The sequence below is a fragment of the Pipistrellus kuhlii genome, unplaced genomic scaffold (assembly GCF_014108245.1).
Source record: "Pipistrellus kuhlii isolate mPipKuh1 unplaced genomic scaffold, mPipKuh1.p scaffold_m20_p_2, whole genome shotgun sequence".
NCBI classification, from domain to species: domain Eukaryota; kingdom Metazoa; phylum Chordata; class Mammalia; order Chiroptera; family Vespertilionidae; genus Pipistrellus; species Pipistrellus kuhlii.
In genome coordinates, this window is record NW_023425515.1 from 47,691,636 (window position 1) to 47,708,340 (window position 16,705).

At 51.5% G+C, this 16,705-nt stretch overlaps 1 protein-coding gene across 2 annotated transcripts in view; it reads left to right on the forward strand.

Moving 5' to 3' along the window:
• The window catches only part of MUC4 (mucin 4, cell surface associated), a 63,101-nt gene that overhangs the window by 40,985 nt on the left and 5,411 nt on the right, over positions 1 to 16,705 (forward strand). Inside the window, exons 7-23 of one of the 2 annotated variants that reach the window (XM_045583889.1) lie at positions 85 to 215; positions 1,798 to 1,886; positions 4,323 to 4,499; positions 4,686 to 4,811; positions 6,109 to 6,228; positions 6,607 to 6,815; positions 7,599 to 7,668; positions 8,096 to 8,263; positions 8,833 to 8,934; positions 9,307 to 9,537; positions 11,144 to 11,284; positions 11,854 to 12,035; positions 13,514 to 13,673; positions 14,521 to 14,691; positions 15,082 to 15,155; positions 16,282 to 16,346; positions 16,442 to 16,668. In XM_045583889.1, the coding sequence (XP_045439845.1) occupies positions 85 to 215; positions 1,798 to 1,886; positions 4,323 to 4,499; positions 4,686 to 4,811; positions 6,109 to 6,228; positions 6,607 to 6,815; positions 7,599 to 7,668; positions 8,096 to 8,263; positions 8,833 to 8,934; positions 9,307 to 9,537; positions 11,144 to 11,284; positions 11,854 to 12,035; positions 13,514 to 13,673; positions 14,521 to 14,691; positions 15,082 to 15,155; positions 16,282 to 16,346; positions 16,442 to 16,668 (2,443 nt within the window). Of the gene's footprint in view, positions 1 to 84; positions 216 to 1,797; positions 1,887 to 4,322; positions 4,500 to 4,685; positions 4,812 to 6,108; positions 6,229 to 6,606; positions 6,816 to 7,598; positions 7,669 to 8,095; positions 8,264 to 8,832; positions 8,935 to 9,306; positions 9,538 to 11,143; positions 11,285 to 11,853; positions 12,036 to 13,513; positions 13,674 to 14,520; positions 14,692 to 15,081; positions 15,156 to 16,281; positions 16,347 to 16,438; positions 16,669 to 16,705 lie in introns of both variants that reach the window. The other variant, XM_045583888.1, reaches the window with a different exon arrangement.

The window sequence follows — 16,705 nt, forward strand, 5'->3', positions numbered from 1 at the left end:
GTGTGGGATGAAAGATGGGACATCAGGGAGGACACTCCAGATTTCTCACAGGCATCTCCATGTTTGTCTCCATCCAACCCCCAGACCAACACCTACCAGGTCATCCTCTCCACAGATGGGACCAGATCCTTCGCCCTGTTTCTCTACCAAAATGGTGGGATGCAGTGGGATGTGACCCAGCACCCAGGCAACTGGGTCCTCATGGGCTTCTCCAGGTAGGACGGGACGGGTTGTCAGCTCTGAGCAGGTGACAGGAAGTGGTGCAGAATGGTGAAGACGAAAGGATTGGGATTATCTAACAGAGTGATGTTTTCACACATTCCCCACCCCAGGACCCTGCTGAGTCCTCCTTGCCGATGCTCTGACTCACACTGGTCCCATTAAAAGATGCTATTTCTTCCTGACTCACATTCAGAGATCCCTATTCATTGCCATTCTCTTTTCTCCACAAGAACCTGTGTATTGTAATCATTCCCAGAGCTTTGACTTCTCTGATTTCCACTCACATTAGCTGACCCCTCTTGACTTCTCAAATAGCATCATCATAATGGCCAATATTTACTATACTAACTACTTAATATGCATTATTTCATTTCATTATTACAACAAACCCATGAAAGAGATACTATTTATTTCCCATTTTACAGATAAGGAAATTGAGGTACAAATAGTTAAGTAATTGCCCAAAGTCATAGAGCTGGGAAGTGGCAAAGCAGGAATTTGAATTCAGACATCTGAGGTTGAAATCTGCCTTCCTGACTTCCGGTGCTCCTGGGTTGGGGCCTCACCCCTCACCCAGGGCCACCAGCAGCTTATGGGAGAGCAGAGGGATGGGGCTGAGGAGGGTGACGCTGGTTCCTATGTGTGAAGATGGCTCAGTCTCTGAACAACAGTTCTGGACCCTGGTATTTCCTGGTGTGTGTCATCATCACGAAGGTCACTTGTCATTTGTTACTGCAAATTACTGCAAATGATTTTGTCTTATAGGGTGCCCCTGTAATTACACTGCTTTCATTTGTGGTGAAGGGGAAAGGATTGGAATTATCTAACTACCTAGGAATTTCACACCATCCGGAGTTTGCCTGCCCACCCCTACCCCAGGTGTCACACCTGTGTGTGTCACCCATCCTGTGTCAGAGGATGAAACCTCAGGAGTCTGCTCTGAGGCATGCACCCAGGAGGCCGCAGGCACTGGTCCAGGGTTTTCCTCCTTCCTGGAGCAGGGCTTTGAACCCCATCACAGGGGTGGGGCTGGGTTTCACCCATCACGTCAAGTCCTCACTCAGTTCTGAGAGCTTTACAAATGTTTACTACATTTCATCCTCACAATGCTAGGAGATAGTTGCTATGTAGTCTCTTTTACTTGGATGTGAAAACAGAATAAAATAGGTTAAGAAACTTGCCCCTGGTTACCAAGCTGCTAAGTGCTGGAGTCAGGAGCTGAATTCATGCCTGTCTAACTTCAGAGACTGGCTCTTACCCATCCCAACATGCTGTCCCCACCAATCCCTCACTCCAGAAGGAGGCGTGGACTCTGTTGTCTTCACACAAGCCTCATGACCAGTGTCTGGCCCTTATGGATCAGATGTGGAATAGATTAGTCTCCCCACCCACCTCTCCCCCTTTCCTGCTTAGTGGTGGGAGTCAGTGATTCTGGCTGGCCGGCTGGCTGGCCGGCTGATAAGTAAAGACTAACTGGATTGAGTGAGTGCCTGACTGGCTGGATGAATAACTTGCTGGCTGAGAGGAAAGACCCTGAGTGTGACAGAGGCCTTCCATTCTTTCCTTTGCGCGCAGTGGAGATGGGTATCATGAAAACAGTCCGCTGACATCTCAGCCAGTGTGGCAGAAGTATCGTCCGGACCAATTCCTGAATTCCAACTCAGGTAAAAGCGTTTGCCTAATCACACTTGGGCTGGACTTAAATCCTCTTTTGTCCTCCACTTTGTGGGCCGTGACAGTAGTAGAGGGGCAGTACTCTAGCATCTATCTCCGTCATCCTGAAGGAAGTCCCAGCACAAACTGACCTCCCACAGATGCAATAGGGACGTGACACTGCCCAGCGAGCAGCCGGAACCTTCTGTGCTCTCACACAGGGCAGTCTTCCTGGCGGCTCTGTCTCCTCCTGGGATGAGCCAAACCAAAGAGCTCTCTGTGGGGGGGCCCAGATCCTGGAATTGAGAATAGGGGTGTGGCCAGGTATAGGAATATGAATGGGTAGTTAGGACAATACTCCAAGGGTCCTGTTCCTGAAAGGGAATGTGAATTCAGAGAAGATCCCTTAAAGGAATCCACCAAGGGGAGTTCCAGAGGTCTGACATTCATTTGGTCATTATTTACTGAGCACCTGCTACATGCTGGACACTCTGCTAAGAAGCAGGGATGTGAAATAAAAGGGAAAAGCCTGACTAAGTTTGCTCTCAAAGGCTGTCACTCTGGCAAGAAGGCGGGTTCTTCAGTGTCAGGAAGAAGCCTATGGGGCCTCCTCCATGAGTCAGTGTACTGTTGGGGAGCCCCAATAGCAAAGAAATGATCTTTTCCAAAATGTGATTGAACAAAGGTCATTACAGCATTTGAAATCAGTCCCATGAAAATTGTGAAGCATGAATTCAGTTCTATTTGTTCTGTGGCAGGAACTTTTGGTAAACAGAAGCTAAGTCAAATCATGGGTGCCACCTTGTGGAGAATGCTGCCCAGTCATTAGGATCTTCTGTCTAGATCACATGTGTCAAACACAAGGCCCGCGGGCCAAATCCGTCCCGCCAGGCCTTGCAATGTGGCCCGCACTGCGCTGCGCTGTCATCACTGCACTCCGCTGCGTTTCCATCACAATGACAGTTTATGACTGTTCAGTAAACCATTCGGCCCGCGATTTAGGCTGGATTTTAGATTTTGGCCCCTTCTCTGATTGAGTTCGACACCCCTAGTCTAGATGTTTCGACTTGGACCTGGGGGTGTGTGGGGGAGGGGCTGTGTGTGTGTGTGTGTGTGCAATACAATAGAGATAGATAGATAGATAGATAGATAGATAGATAGATAGATAGAATTTAGAGGGAGAGTATTTGATATGTTTCCCTTGATACCAGGTCGTTGTGGATAAGATACACAAACAGATAATCATAAATAATGATTATCCTTCTCAAAACCTTAACAAATTGTAGTTTTCTTGACAATTACTTCTTTTGTGGGGGAACAGAGTCAAATTAAATGTCCTATTATATCTTAATAGAGGCCTGGTGCATGAAATTCATGCATGGAGGGGTGTACTTCAGCCCGACCTGTGCCCTCTAGCAGTCCGGGAGTCCTCGGGGGATGTCTGAATGCCAGCTTAGGCCCACTCTCCCTAGGGAATGCTCAGACCTCCTTAGCACTGCCACAGATGCAGAAGAGGCTACCACCATCACTGCTGCGCTCACCAGCTGTGAACCCTGCTTCTGGCTGAGCGGCACTCCCCCTATAGGATCACCAGGGGGCAGACACTCAATGCAGGAGCTGCCCCCTGGTGATCAGTGCACATCATAGCAACTGCCCCTTTGAGTTAATTTGCATATTAGCCTTTTATTCTATAGGATTGGACTCTGGTGCACCCCTTCTCACTCATGGCAGCTGGGATGGGCAATATGTAACTTAAAATTAATTGAAGGTCTATTTAAAGTTCAACCCCCCAATAGGATCTCTACTCCCACTCACTTCAACATTCCTAGAATGGTGTCTGGGCACTGAGGATGCTTCTTCAGCCTTGTAGTAATGGAGCAGGTCCCAGCGTCACATGCCAACTTCTCTGTGGCTTCCCAGCTGGCTTCTGAGCATAGACCTCTGACCTGGCTGCTTGGGCCACTGACATGTCTGGTGGGAGAGCTGGGGTGAAGGATGAAAGCAAGCGTCTGAGTAGATGGCTAGTTGGTGGTAGCATCATGCACTTAGATATAAGGTGGATATAGAAGAACTGATTTCGGGTTTGAGGAGATTGGAAGGTGCTGGAGCTTAGAGTGACAGACAGAAGGGTAGAGTGAACAGAAGCTGGGGGTCAGGGTTTGGCTCTGAGTTGGGTGTAGGTGAGGCCTTCTTGCCTAGCCCTTGTCCCAAGGTTTCACACTAAGATCCAAGCTTTGAGGGCTTTTGGAGGTCACATCAAAGGGGTCTTTGTGGGATGGAATTGCTGCCAATCTGAGTTGGGACTCATTCATAGAAGAGCTGTCTAGCGGGGACAAGTGGCATACAGAGGGTACATTTCTGAGTCTTGATGTTCCCTAAAGCTACGAGTAAAGCAGAACCTGTGGCCCCAGGCCCTCAGATAACCCCTTCTTCCTTTGCTCCTCCAGGCCTTCGGGGGCTGCAGGTCTATCAGCTGCATAAAGAAGAAAGACCCAACTACCGTCTCAGGTGCCTGCAGTGGTTGAGACAGTCTCAATGGCCCAGCTGGGACTGGAACCACATCTCCTGCCCTTGCTCCTGGCAGCAGGGAGTATGGGACTTACGATTCCGGCCCACCCACATAGGTGACTCCTCCTTCCTGTCCCTTGGGGTATCTCCATTGTCCCACAAGCCCACCCACCATCTCTCCAGTTCCCCCTAACCTGTCCCTTTCAAGGCATCCTCAGCCCCTCCCTCCCCCCAAAACACCGCACCCCAATCCTGCCCCCGCCCCAGGAATCAGGCCTGAGTGTCCCTGGACTTGTTTGCAGGCTGGTGGGGCCTCGGCAGCAGGCATCTGTGCAGCTTCACTTCCTGGCGTGGGGGCGTGTGCTGCAGCTACGGGACGTGGGGAGAGCTTCTGCGAGGCTGGAGAGTGCAGAGCCCTTGGCAGTTTGGTATGTGTGTCCACGGAGATCTCAACCCCACTTCCTCTGGGGTTCTATGCTCTTCCCCATCAGAGACCAGCCCTGGGCTCCGTACCAAGCAGTGGGACTCATGGATCGAAGCCTTTTTGTCCCTATTCCCTTCCAGCTCCTTCCCCTCTCCGGCCCTCAATTTCCTCATCTTGTAACCTTAGGCAGCTCCCAACGTCACTTCCAGCTGACATCTCAGGGGTGTATGATTGAGGGCCTCTTGATCACCTCCACTTGGCTCCTTAGCCCCAGCCCAGAGCGGAGACATCTTTCTAGGGAAGGGGAGAAGTCCTAGTCTAACCCTGTTCCTCTGGACCCACATTAACAAGCTGTCTCGGGGGAGGCATGGCATCATCTCAATCACTCTTCCAAGGAACTAGAGAGCTCAAGTGTGTCCCGGCCCACAGGGCAACAACAGGGGTACGCAGGAACCACCTAAGAGAATGAAACAAACAAGGAACTCAGAAGAACGGAGGCAAGACAAGGTTCTGATCAAGCCTCGAATTTATTTTTTGAAATGGCTGTATATATACAGCAGAAACAAAGGGGGGCAGGGTTGCCTGTGCAGAGGGGCCTTTGGCAGTGTATAATTGGTTTAGGCACTGAGTGGCAAGGTGGTAAGGTATCTGGCAACACAGGATTGGCTAACTGCCAGGGCGGTGTAACATTCCAAGGTATAACATTCCAAGGCTGGGCTATCTATGGGGGAGGATCAGGAAGGGGAAGTTGCAAGGATGTTAAGCGGCAGGTTAATCTTATCTTCTGGCCAAACCCTCAGGGCACCGCATAACTTCTGCTAGAAGGAACTTAATTCTATTTCCTTAAGACGGAGTTGCTTGTCTCAACTCTGATGGCTCCCAACACAAGTGTAGTGGGGGGCTTGGGGGAGGAAAACAGGTAACGTGTGTCCTCTCCCTCTTCCCTGAATTCCAAGCAGCTGCCATAGTCCCAGACCATCAGCCACACCCTCCCACTCCCAGCATTTTTTATTTTTATTTTTAGAATAGTGGACTCAGCACCCCACCTTTCAAGAAAGGAGGTTCTTTATATTTGACCTTGTACTGACCCATCTGGGAGCCCAGCTGCAATAAGCTTGCAAGGGAGACAACAAAGAGTCCATTGGGTAGGGTGGGATCTGAACTGAGTGAGGTATGCCCGATTCCCAAAACATGCCCTTGCCACACGTATCATCCTGCCCCACAAACCTTCCAGCTGGTTCTGCAGGTCTCCCATGTCCCACTCCCCACACACCCCCCACAAGCACTGCTCTTCTCCACAGAGCAAGAACTGGAGTCGCAGGACTGGTGTTGCCGCTGGAATGACCAGCCCTCCTTCTGCACCCTCTACCAACAGAGGCGGCCCCCCATCAGCTGTGCTGGATACTGGCCCCCCAGGCCTGGTGAGGCTGCTGGGGCCTGCCCTGAAGCAGACCCAAAGCAAAGGATCTGGGACGGGGGGCAGCCTCTTGGGGCCTGGACAAGGGCAGCACTAGATTCGTGGGCGGGATGTGGCCTAAGGGAAGGTGAAGATGGTTCTGGTGTCCCGTGGATGGCAAACAGAGGAGCTTTGTCCATGGCATTGGGGAAGGGGTAGGACTGGGGAGAAGGGGGAGATAATGAGCAGGCCTGGGTGTGGTGGGGGCACAGAGGATTCTGCAAGCCATGAACGACTCCCAGGCTTGCATCCACCTGGATAAATGCCCACATGTGGGCCGTGGGGAATCTTAGACCTTTCCCTCCTCCGCCGTGCCAATATGTGTGTCATCTCTCTTTTCCAGCCTGGATGTTCGGGGACCCCCATATCACCACCTTAGATAATGCCAGCTACACCTTCAATGGGCTGGGGGACTTCCTGCTGGTCAGGGCCGCAGATGGAAACTCCTCCTTCCTGCTGCAGGGCCGCACGGCCCAGACCGGCTCTGCCCAAGCCACCAACTTCATTGCTTTTGCCGCTCAATACAACTCCAGCAGCCTGGACCCCATCCTCGTGAGTGAAGCAGGGGCGCTAGACATCCCTGCCCCCCTCACAGAGAGCTCTCAGGGACCTTCAGCATGGACTCTGAGGAGGATTCTGGTGCCACCCCAGGAGGAGGATGAGAAGAAGGAAGGGGAGGGGGAGGAAGGAGGGAGAATGCCTCCTGCCAGTGTGGTCTGAGAGTCAACCCCAGAGACACAAGATTAGGATTCAGGCTTCAACAGTTAGTTGGAAGAGATGACCAAACTTCCAGTGCCTTCGTTTCCTTACAGTAAAATGGCGATAGTAATATTACCTAATGTGAGATTTCAATGAGGCCACCTAAGAAATGTGAGATTTTAGCCGAAGCTGGTTTGGCTCAGTGGTAGAGCGTTGGTCTGTGGACTTAAGGGTCCCAGGTTTGATTCCGGTCAAGGGCATGTACATTGGTTATGGGCACATCCCCGGTAGGGGGTGTGCAAGAGGCAGCTGGTCGGTGTTTCTCTCTCATCGACGTTTCTAGCTCTCTATCTCTCTCCCTTCCTCTCTGTAAAAAATCAATAAAATATATTTAAAAAAAAAAAAAAAAGAAAAGAAATGTGAGATTTTAATGAGGTCACTGAAGAAATGTGCCTAGCTCCGAGCCTGGCTCATGCTAAGCACTCCATCGGTGTTAGGCAGGAAAACCTCGCTGCCACCCGCTCCATCACCTTCATCTTTGCCCAGAGCTCAGGTTCTAAGCTCTTCGCAGCCTCCTTTCTCGGCCCCCGGACTTCCCTACAGGTCAGCCTGAGTCCTCCTCCCATTTCCTTCCAGGTTCAGTGGTTCCTTGGGCCCAATGACACAGTCCGCGTGCAGCTCAATAACCAGATGGTGGCATTTGGAGGTAGGCTGGGGAAGCCGGGAGGGTTCAGAGGGTGCCCTGCGATTGGGAGCAGTGTGGTGGGGTATGGTGGCGGCGGCGCTGGGGCAGAGGAGAGTGGTGGCCACCCCTGCTTCAGCGTCTGTGCCCAGCAGCTCCTTCACCCAGGAGCCGGTCATTGAACGTCCCCTCCTCATTTCCCTCCTTCCTCCAGTGCTGTGACAGCCTTCCTGGGGCAGCCCCTGTCTTCAGGCCCCTGGTAGAAGTGGGTGTTGTGGCCTTGAGGGGTATCCTGTGAGTTTGGTTTGGGGGCCACTGGAGAAGGCGCCTGCAGGACATCCCAGAGCTGCTTCCAGTGTCCCTCTGCTTCTTGAACGTTCATTACCGCCAAGGCTTGGGCCGACAGGGACTAATGCTGGTTTCTTCCTCACCTTGTCTCCCAACATTCTAGACCAGGGAACCTTCAACACCACTGGAGTTGTAATGACCCGCAATGGCTCCCTGGTGTCCGCCAGCTTAGATGACACAGTGGTCGTCTCAGTGACAGCTCTCTCCAACATCCTCCATGCTTCCTGCAGCCTCCCAGAGGAGTACCGAGACCGCACCGAGGGCCTCCTGGGTAAGACACAGGCAGGACCCTGGCTCTGAGGAAGTGGCCACACAGGAACTCCGATCCTACCCCCACCCCAGGTGGTTCCCTGCCCACTGGCCTATGGACATCCCAGGCTGCATGTCCTTTTCTCAGCCTCCGTGGAACAGAACCCTGGGGCCACAGAGGGGCAGGGAAGGACAAGGACCTCTTCAGCTGCCTTTGAGTCTCACTTCCCATCCTCCCAAAGCTCCACTTCCAGGGCAGCCAAGGGAGCATCCAGCATGGACTCTGAGGAGGGTGGAGTCAGCAGCCACCTTCTCCTCCCACACCTCACACTTTCCCATCTCTCCCCCCATCACCTCCATTCCCTCCTCTTTCTCCTCCCTCCTCTCTCCCTGAAGCAGAAAGGTGGGCTCTGAGGTGATGGTCCATCCTTTACCCTCCTCCTAGAGGCCTGAACCAAGAACAGATCAACAGAGAGAGGCTTCCTGGGCCCCTGCTCCTCCTCACATCTTGAGTGTGCTCCATTGGATGCTTCCCAGGGGGTGGGGAGAACCACAGTCCCAGGGAGGCCAACCTCCTACTCTGTCCCTCAGGGGTCTGGAACAATAATCCAGGAGATGACTTCAAGATGCCCAATGGCACCACCTTACCCCAACAGAGCGATGAAGAGATGCTTTTTCACTATGGAATGACCTGTGAGTCTGGGCTTCAGAGTGCTGGGGGTAGATGGGACAGGGCTGGGATGTCTCTCCCCGGCCTGTGGGAACCAGACCTCTGTCCTTTGTGAGAGGAGGGGGTGGTGGAAAATTTAGGAGGATTCTGGTGCCACCCCAGACTTGTCCCCTCCACCCCACTCCTACCCGGGCCTCTCTACCTGGAAGAGAGGATGAGGGAAGGAAGTGGCTCTCAGTCACTACAGCAGGGATTTTCAGACTCAGAAGTCAACCTGGCCTTTTATACACCACCTACCTCAAGCCACATGAAGCAAGAGTAAGGGGTGGACACTGAAGAAATACAGCTGGGGTCCCACCCCTGATACCACCACCATCGAACTTTGTGTGTTATAGGGGAAATCAACGGAACAAGCCTCCTTGGCAAGAGGGAGGACCCTCTGCCTTCCAACTTCACCCCTGTCTTCCTTTCCCAACTTTTGAAAAACAACTCCTTGGGAAATTTAACCTCTCAGTGTAATGGAGATGAACAATGTATCTATGACACCCTGGCCACAGGAAACACAAAGACTGGACGGGACACTCTTACGTTCTTTAGAAGACACCAGCAGATGAACCACACCCTCAGTAAGTGGCACGAGGCCCCGAGAGGCATTTTCAGAGTGAGGGGGCAGATGATGAGCCCCCTTGCGTAACACCCCTATAAGCTACACAGTTGTTGTTTTTTTATACATTTACCAGGTTCTTCGACTCACACATTCCACTGCTCAAACCCTCCCATGATTCCCCAGCCCACTCTGTTCTTTTTTTTTTTTAAATCAATCTTTATTGTTCATATTATTACAAAGGTTCCTCATTTCTTCCCCCCTCCACCAGGTTCCCACCCCACCCTCTGTCCCCTCCCCATCCCCCATTGTCCTCATCCATAGGTGCACAGTTTATGTTCAGTCTCTTCCTCCCTTCCTTTCCCCGATAGTAAATCCCTTTTCAGATAGAAAATCAGTTACTTAGCATTTTCTCATATCAATAATACCACCACATGCCCAATGATACATTTCACACAAAAGACATTTCCAAATAGGTCAACCAGCCTCATCCAGGCCCCACCCAAGGCACTCACAGATCAACACCCAGCCCTATACTAACTCAACACATCCAGATCTAAACCTTCATCACTTGATTCAGCAGACCCTCAAGTTCCCACAAAAGTTTCCAGCCATGTCTGAGAGGCAGCCGTGGGGCAGGGGCAGGCGAGGAGCGAGCTGTTTCGGGCCTGGCTGCTCCGGGCCTGGCCTCTGTTGCTCTGGTTCGTTCCACAACCAGCTGCTCCTTAGCCCACTCTGTTCTTATGATGACCTTCAAAGCCGTATCTAATTTGCCTCTTGAAATCTCCTCGTACTCCCACTCGGCTCACTCCACTTCAGCGCCACTGGCTTCATTGTGTCCGCCAGGCTCACTCTCAACTCTGAGATCCACACAGGCTGTTCTCTTTGCCGGGAGTGCCCTTCCCCTAGACAGCCACAGGCTTGCCCCTCGCCTCCTTCAAGTCTCTAATTAAATGCTACCTTTCTTGTCTAAAATCTCACATTCACCCACGCTCCCTGCTCACTTTGCCTGCTTTATTGTTTTCTCCTTAGCATTTATAACCATCAAACATATTTTCTAATTTTTATTGGTATCTTTTGTATTTTTTGTTTACTATTGTGTCCTCACTACCTAGAATAGTGCCAGCCATACAGTAGGTGCTCAATAAATACGTAAGTGACTGAATGAATGAATAAATGAATGAAGAAAAAATGAAATGGAAATAGCAAGGCTTATAAAAAAAAAAAAAAAGAAAAGAAAAAGAAAAAAAGATACCAGTGAAAAAATGTAACTCCCTATTTCCTAAAAAAATGCAATGCCCACTTAGATATACCCTCACTGTTCTCAGCCCTCTTCCCAAGGTAAAACTCTGTGATGGTCTAAACAATCTGTTTTCGGATTCACTTCACACCAAGCTCAGCTTAACAGGAAAGAACATGAAATGAATCCCATTTGGGGAAAAGATAAAGAGAGAATAAAGATTTGGCCAGGTGGGCAGTACAATCCCAGCCTGCTCTGCATAGGTCTGAGAGCAGATACTTCCAGAGGTGGGTCACAGTCCTCACACAAGCCAGGAGAAAGAGAGAGGAGGCCCACAGGGCAAGAGAGTGTCCTGCCTTGGGCTCCAAACCTCCTCTTTGTGTTCCAGATCAGTACCCACCTTCTATTGAGGGTCCCCAAATGGTGCGTGCCTACTGGGGGAACACCGAGCGGATTAAATACCACAGCAGCTCTGAGGACGTCACATTCACACTGCGAAACAACTACAGGAAGGACTTCAAGCTTTTTGGTAAGAATGCTTTGGTAAGAATGCTTAAGGAGATTTTCCTGTTTTCTTCAGTAACGTAAGACTGGTTTGATCGGAGGAGTCCTGTAATATGTAGCACTGTTTCACTGCAGTCTGGTGTCTGAAAGGGTGGCTGGTCAAAGATCCGGGAAGTGAGAGGGTGGGCAAGTCATCAGGGTAAGGGACGGGGCTGCTGTGAAGGTGAGGCCAGCATGACCTGCAGTGCAGTGCGGGGATGTGCCCGGAGGATCTGGCCTACACCCTCCAAGCCCTCCGGATGCCCCGTCCTGGTGCAGGCCTAGGCAGGTTGCTCTTTGAGGGTTTCTTCAGGATCAACTGCCTTCCCCTCTTTGGAGTCCCACCCTACACTCAGTTAGTTGGGCTCCAGCTTGGAGCGTATCCACCCCAGAAAACCAGCCTCGCCTGAGGAAATGCCTGGTGAGGTTGAAGGGTGGTCTGAGGGAAGTGGGGGATTCCAGCCTCAGCTCTTAGGGTATTAGATGCCAAGACGTGTCAGATGGCAGAGAAATCAAGGCTTCCACCTCTCAATGACGTCATCTTCCTTGGGGCAGAAAATGGGACACTGCTCTGGACACCAAACTCGCTGGAACCATTCACTCTGGAGATTCTAGCAAGAAATGTCAAGGACAACTTAGCATCTGTACTCCAGCCACAGACCGTGGTCTGTTCTTGCAAGGGAGAGGAACAGTGTTTATACAACCAGACCAGACGGGTGGGCAATTCCTCCCTGGAGGTGAGTGCTGGAGGAGGGTGAGAAGGAGGTTTCCATTTTGGAGGGGGAAGGAAGTGGAATTTGAAGGGATATCAAAGCCCCTCTGTGGCAATGTGTGTTGGGAGGTGGGCGGAACTGAGGTAGGTGAGTAGAGCAGATACCAAGCTCAGGCCACAAACTTACTCGGGTGAGAAATAGGATTTTCTTTGCTGCTTATAGCTCAATTGAATTTTTGTCTTCCGGCTCCCACTCTGTCAGGCTGGCAGGGAACTTCCAGCTCGGGCTTTCCTAGTGTCCCTCCTGGCCTTTGGTTCCATGTTTCTGAAACTAGGCACTGAGGAGTGGGGTGGGAGAGTGTGGTCCCCGGGCACGAGTCTACACTGATCCCAAGCTCCAGACTCTCCCCTCTTCAGACACAGGAAGTGCTCTGGGGCTCTGTGCCTGGCTCACACACAGGCAGCCTTTAATAAGGTGGCTTAGGTCCCACACAGCCATTTCCCTCTGGGGTCTCATCACCATGGTGCTGGGAAGAGAGGTGGGGAGTCCAGGGGCTGGAAAAGGGGGGGAAATATAGAGTCGGAAAACAGAGGTTAAAGTCAATGTGTTATTCTAGAGATCCCAGAATTCCCAGTCTTAGAAGTAAAGGTGTTGGGGAGTCAAATTTCAGGGAGATTTCCAGAGTCTTCTCAGTAGATGGGTCAGAAAAGAGAGACCAGGGAGCTTGATGAGGTTCCTGAACCTCAACCTTCCCTGTGCCATTGTTCTGCTTACTGTGTTCTCCTGGCGCTGCATCGTGAGGCTCTGTCTTCTTGGTTTGGGAGTCAGCAAGGGGATGAGGAGCAGGAAATGGCAGCTTTCAGGGGGTTCCTTTTTCAATGGATGGCAGAATATTTATTTAGCTCTGTCCTACTCTAAAGAGGATTTCGGGCAAAGAGGCATGGTGTAAGAAGGAAGAGGCAGAGCATGTGGGGTAGAAGCCAGGCAGACAGAGGAGTAGGGAAAGAAAGACTCAGGGAAGTAAGTGGGGTAGAGACCAAGTGCCCAGGGCCTAGTCAAGAAGGTGCTCAATAAATACTGGCATGCCAAAACCGGTTTGGCTCAGTGGATAGAGCATCGGCCTGCGGACTGAAAGGTCCCAGGTTCGATTCCGGTCAAGGGCATGTACCTTGGTTGCGGGCACATCTCCAGTAGAGGATGTGCAGGAGGCAGCTGATTGATGATTCTCTCTCATCAATGTTTCTAACTCTCTATCCCTCTCTCTTCTTCTCTGTAAAAAAATCAATTTTATATATATATAAAATATATATGTGGTGGGGACTTGTGTAGAACCTTTAAATAAATAAATAAATAAATAAATAAATAAATAAATAAATACGGGCAGAAACAAGACAAGGTCTCAGGTCCCATGGGTGCACAGACTGGAGGGTCAGTACTGAAACACCCAGATGCCCTTAATGGTTCATCCTCCTGGCTGCCCAGTGATCAGCAACCCATTCTAGGTGGCCAGTTGCCAGTGCGACAACACCACCTTCGGCCAGTACTGCGAGCGTTCCAAGGACCCCTGTGACGAGCAGTGCTTCCCGGGTGTGAAGTGTATTCCGGGGCGGGGCTGCGATCCCTGCCCCCCGCACCTGACTGGGGATGGGCGTCACTGCACAGGTGAGCTGGGAACGGGCCGGGGAGGAAAAGGTTTTGGGGACAGGTGATACCGAGGCGGTCTAGGATCGCCATGAAGCAAACCATGTCTCTCCCCTTTCTAGCGAGTATTTAGAATGTTCAACATAGTGGGTGCAGTAAGGGGGTAAGGTTTGCATGGTTGGGCGTGAGGCTGAAGGGGAAGAGATTATGGAGGCCCGGGGGAGAGGCCAGGGCAGAGCAGGCCTGAGTCACTGATTGGGAAAGCCCAGGGCAAAAGGCTGAAGGTGGCCTGGAGAAGAGAGGGGGCTTCTGGCAGAGACAGGGAGCCAAAGGCAAAGTGGCGTTTCAGAGATGTAAGTCTTCACATCCCACATCGGGACATTCGGAGGGGCTGTCGTGGGCATCTGGTGGCAGGGGTGCCTCGTTTTCCCTTTGGGTCCTGCTGCCGCTATCTGTTCCTTGACTTCTAAGCGAATGGAGTCATGACGAGGGAAAGAAGTCACACTGAGGCCTCCACGAAGCTCAAATGAAACCTGCGCAGAGGCCAGAGTGGGTAGAACCGCAGCCTTATAAAGGCAGAAGAGGGGATAGATGTGGGGAAAGCCTTCTGGGTCCTCTCCTGATGCGGAGGGACTGACACACGCCTCTTCCCTTAGCAGAAGTGGGCGAACATCTACCTGGCGGGAGAAAAAGACTTTTCAGTAGAGAAGTGCCTGGAGAAGGGAGAAGGATAGTTTGGGGTTCAGAGTGGCCCACAGGCAGAACATTGATTGAGTGGGCTTTGGGGGAAAGAAACCAGGCTGTCCTAGAAGCAGCTCTCCATGGGCTGGGGGCTCCCTGGTGTTGCTGACCTCTGCTCTCTCTGCAGATCTGGAACAGTGTCAGAACAAGTCTTGCCCCGTGAATTACTGCTACAACCGCGGCCACTGCTACATCTCCCAGACTCCGGGCTGCCAGCCCACCTGCACCTGCCCCCCAGCCTTCACAGACGACCGTTGCTTCCTGGCTGGGAACAACTTCACTCCAACTACCTATCGAGGTCTCACCAGATGCCCCCACCACCCTCACCACCATTCTCTCTCTTGGGGGCCAGGGGAAAGTTTCTTAAACACACAGGACAGAATTTCATATTTTTTGAGGGGTGGTGGTAAGTTGTAGGCTAGGAGAGCTGGTGGGGCAGCATGAAAAACAGGCTTGAGTGGTCTTCTGATAAAAGACTAAAAGTGGCCCTATGGCTCACTTAGAAGAGAGCCAGGGGACCCCTGATCATAGTCAAATGAGCTCTGAGGTGAGGGTCAGCAGACTTGGCCACTTCTCCTGCTCTATCACTGTAGAATGGGACAGTCTCCCTAGACTGGCCCAATGGTCTCTGTGGGTAAGTCTGGGTAAACCCAGAAAGTGACTATAAATCTGTTTCTCCCATCTCCAGCGTTCCCTTTAAGAACAATCGAGCTCATTCTCAGGGAAGAAGAAAACGCCACTGAAGCAGAAGTGAACGCTTCGGTTAGTACTGCAGGTGGCTCCGAGTGGGAAGGAGGATCCTGGCAGGTTCAGGGCAGGGTCTTAGCCATCACTTGTGCTTTCTGCATCTACCTCATCCATCTAGATTCAGTTGCCAAGGGAGATAGAAGCCTTCTAACTCAGAAAAGGCCTGGGGTGAGGAAGGCAGGAAGCTGCAGGACAGAGCTCTCTGAGGGGGTTTGAAATGGCCAAGTTGACATGAACAGTCTAGGGTGACTGAGTCACCCCTGCCTCTCCATCTGAGAATCCTTTGAGACCTGCACTTGGGTATTATATGGAAGAAATACAAGGTCTCTCACCTCCAGGCAGCCTTCTCTGACTTCCACAGGGACCTGAGGGCTCCCTCTTTTTGGCTCCCATCCCCTGTCCATTCCTCAATTACAGGCAAAGTAACGCAGTGGTTGAGTTATTGGAGCTCTAGAATCCGACTTACCTGGGTTCAAATCCAGGCTCTACCACCCATTGGACCTGGTATAATAATTAGACAAATTATTTGATGTCTCATCTATAAAAATAGAATAATCATACCTATAGCAATGGGTTGTGTCAAGGTTTAAATAATAATGTAGGTAAAGTACTTAACGTGGTAGCTGAAACATGTGCTCAAAATCAGAATAATAATTACTATTACTTAAGTACCACCACCACCACCATAGCACTCTTCGCTCTGGTAAAACCTGTGGGCATTTGTCTACTACACAGACTATGGGCCTTGGAATATGGACTGTTCCTAAATCACGTTGACATCCCCTAAGTCTGCCTAAACATAATCCATATTGAGTATACATGTGGGGAGAGAATGAGTGGGTGCGTCAGGGATCAGAGGCGAAGTGGGGGCCATTCATTTCAGGTTCTCCCCTTGTAATAGGAGGCTGGGGTCGGGGGAGATACGTTAAGTCCTTCACTCACCAACACACTTATCAAACCGGGACTCATGCCAGTCGTGGGGCTAGGTTAGGGTGTGGGGATGCAGAAATGGAGGAGATGGGGCCCTGGGGTTCACATTCTAAGATGGTGACAGACAGGGATGAATAAGTGCATTAAAGCAGATCTCCTCTCTGGACTGGGTCTCACCCCCACCCCGATTACCCCCAACCATCTGCCCTAGGTTGCCTACAGGCTGGAGAACCTGGATGTGCGGGCCTTTCTCAGGAACAGCAGAGTGCAAAAAATGTAAGTGGGATTGTTCCTGCCTGGTCCCCAAATCCCCCCTCTTACCCCTCACCACTCACCCCTCAGCCCCTCACTCTTCCCCTCCCACACAGCAGCCGTCCAGCAGGAAGGAACTCCCTGCAACAATGGAGCGTCATCTCGGAGTTCCAGTACCGCCCTCAGGGTCCCGTCATCCACTTCCTGAACACCCAGCTGCTGGACGCAGTGGTAGAGGCATTTTTACTGCAGGCCCCACCAGAGAGAGGGAGGAAAAGTGACGAGCCCAGGAACGACGTGATCTTCTACCCTGTCTCCAGGAGAGACGTGCGCAATCGGACAGCTTGTGAGTCACCATCTTGGGGACAGTGCCAGGAAGAGCT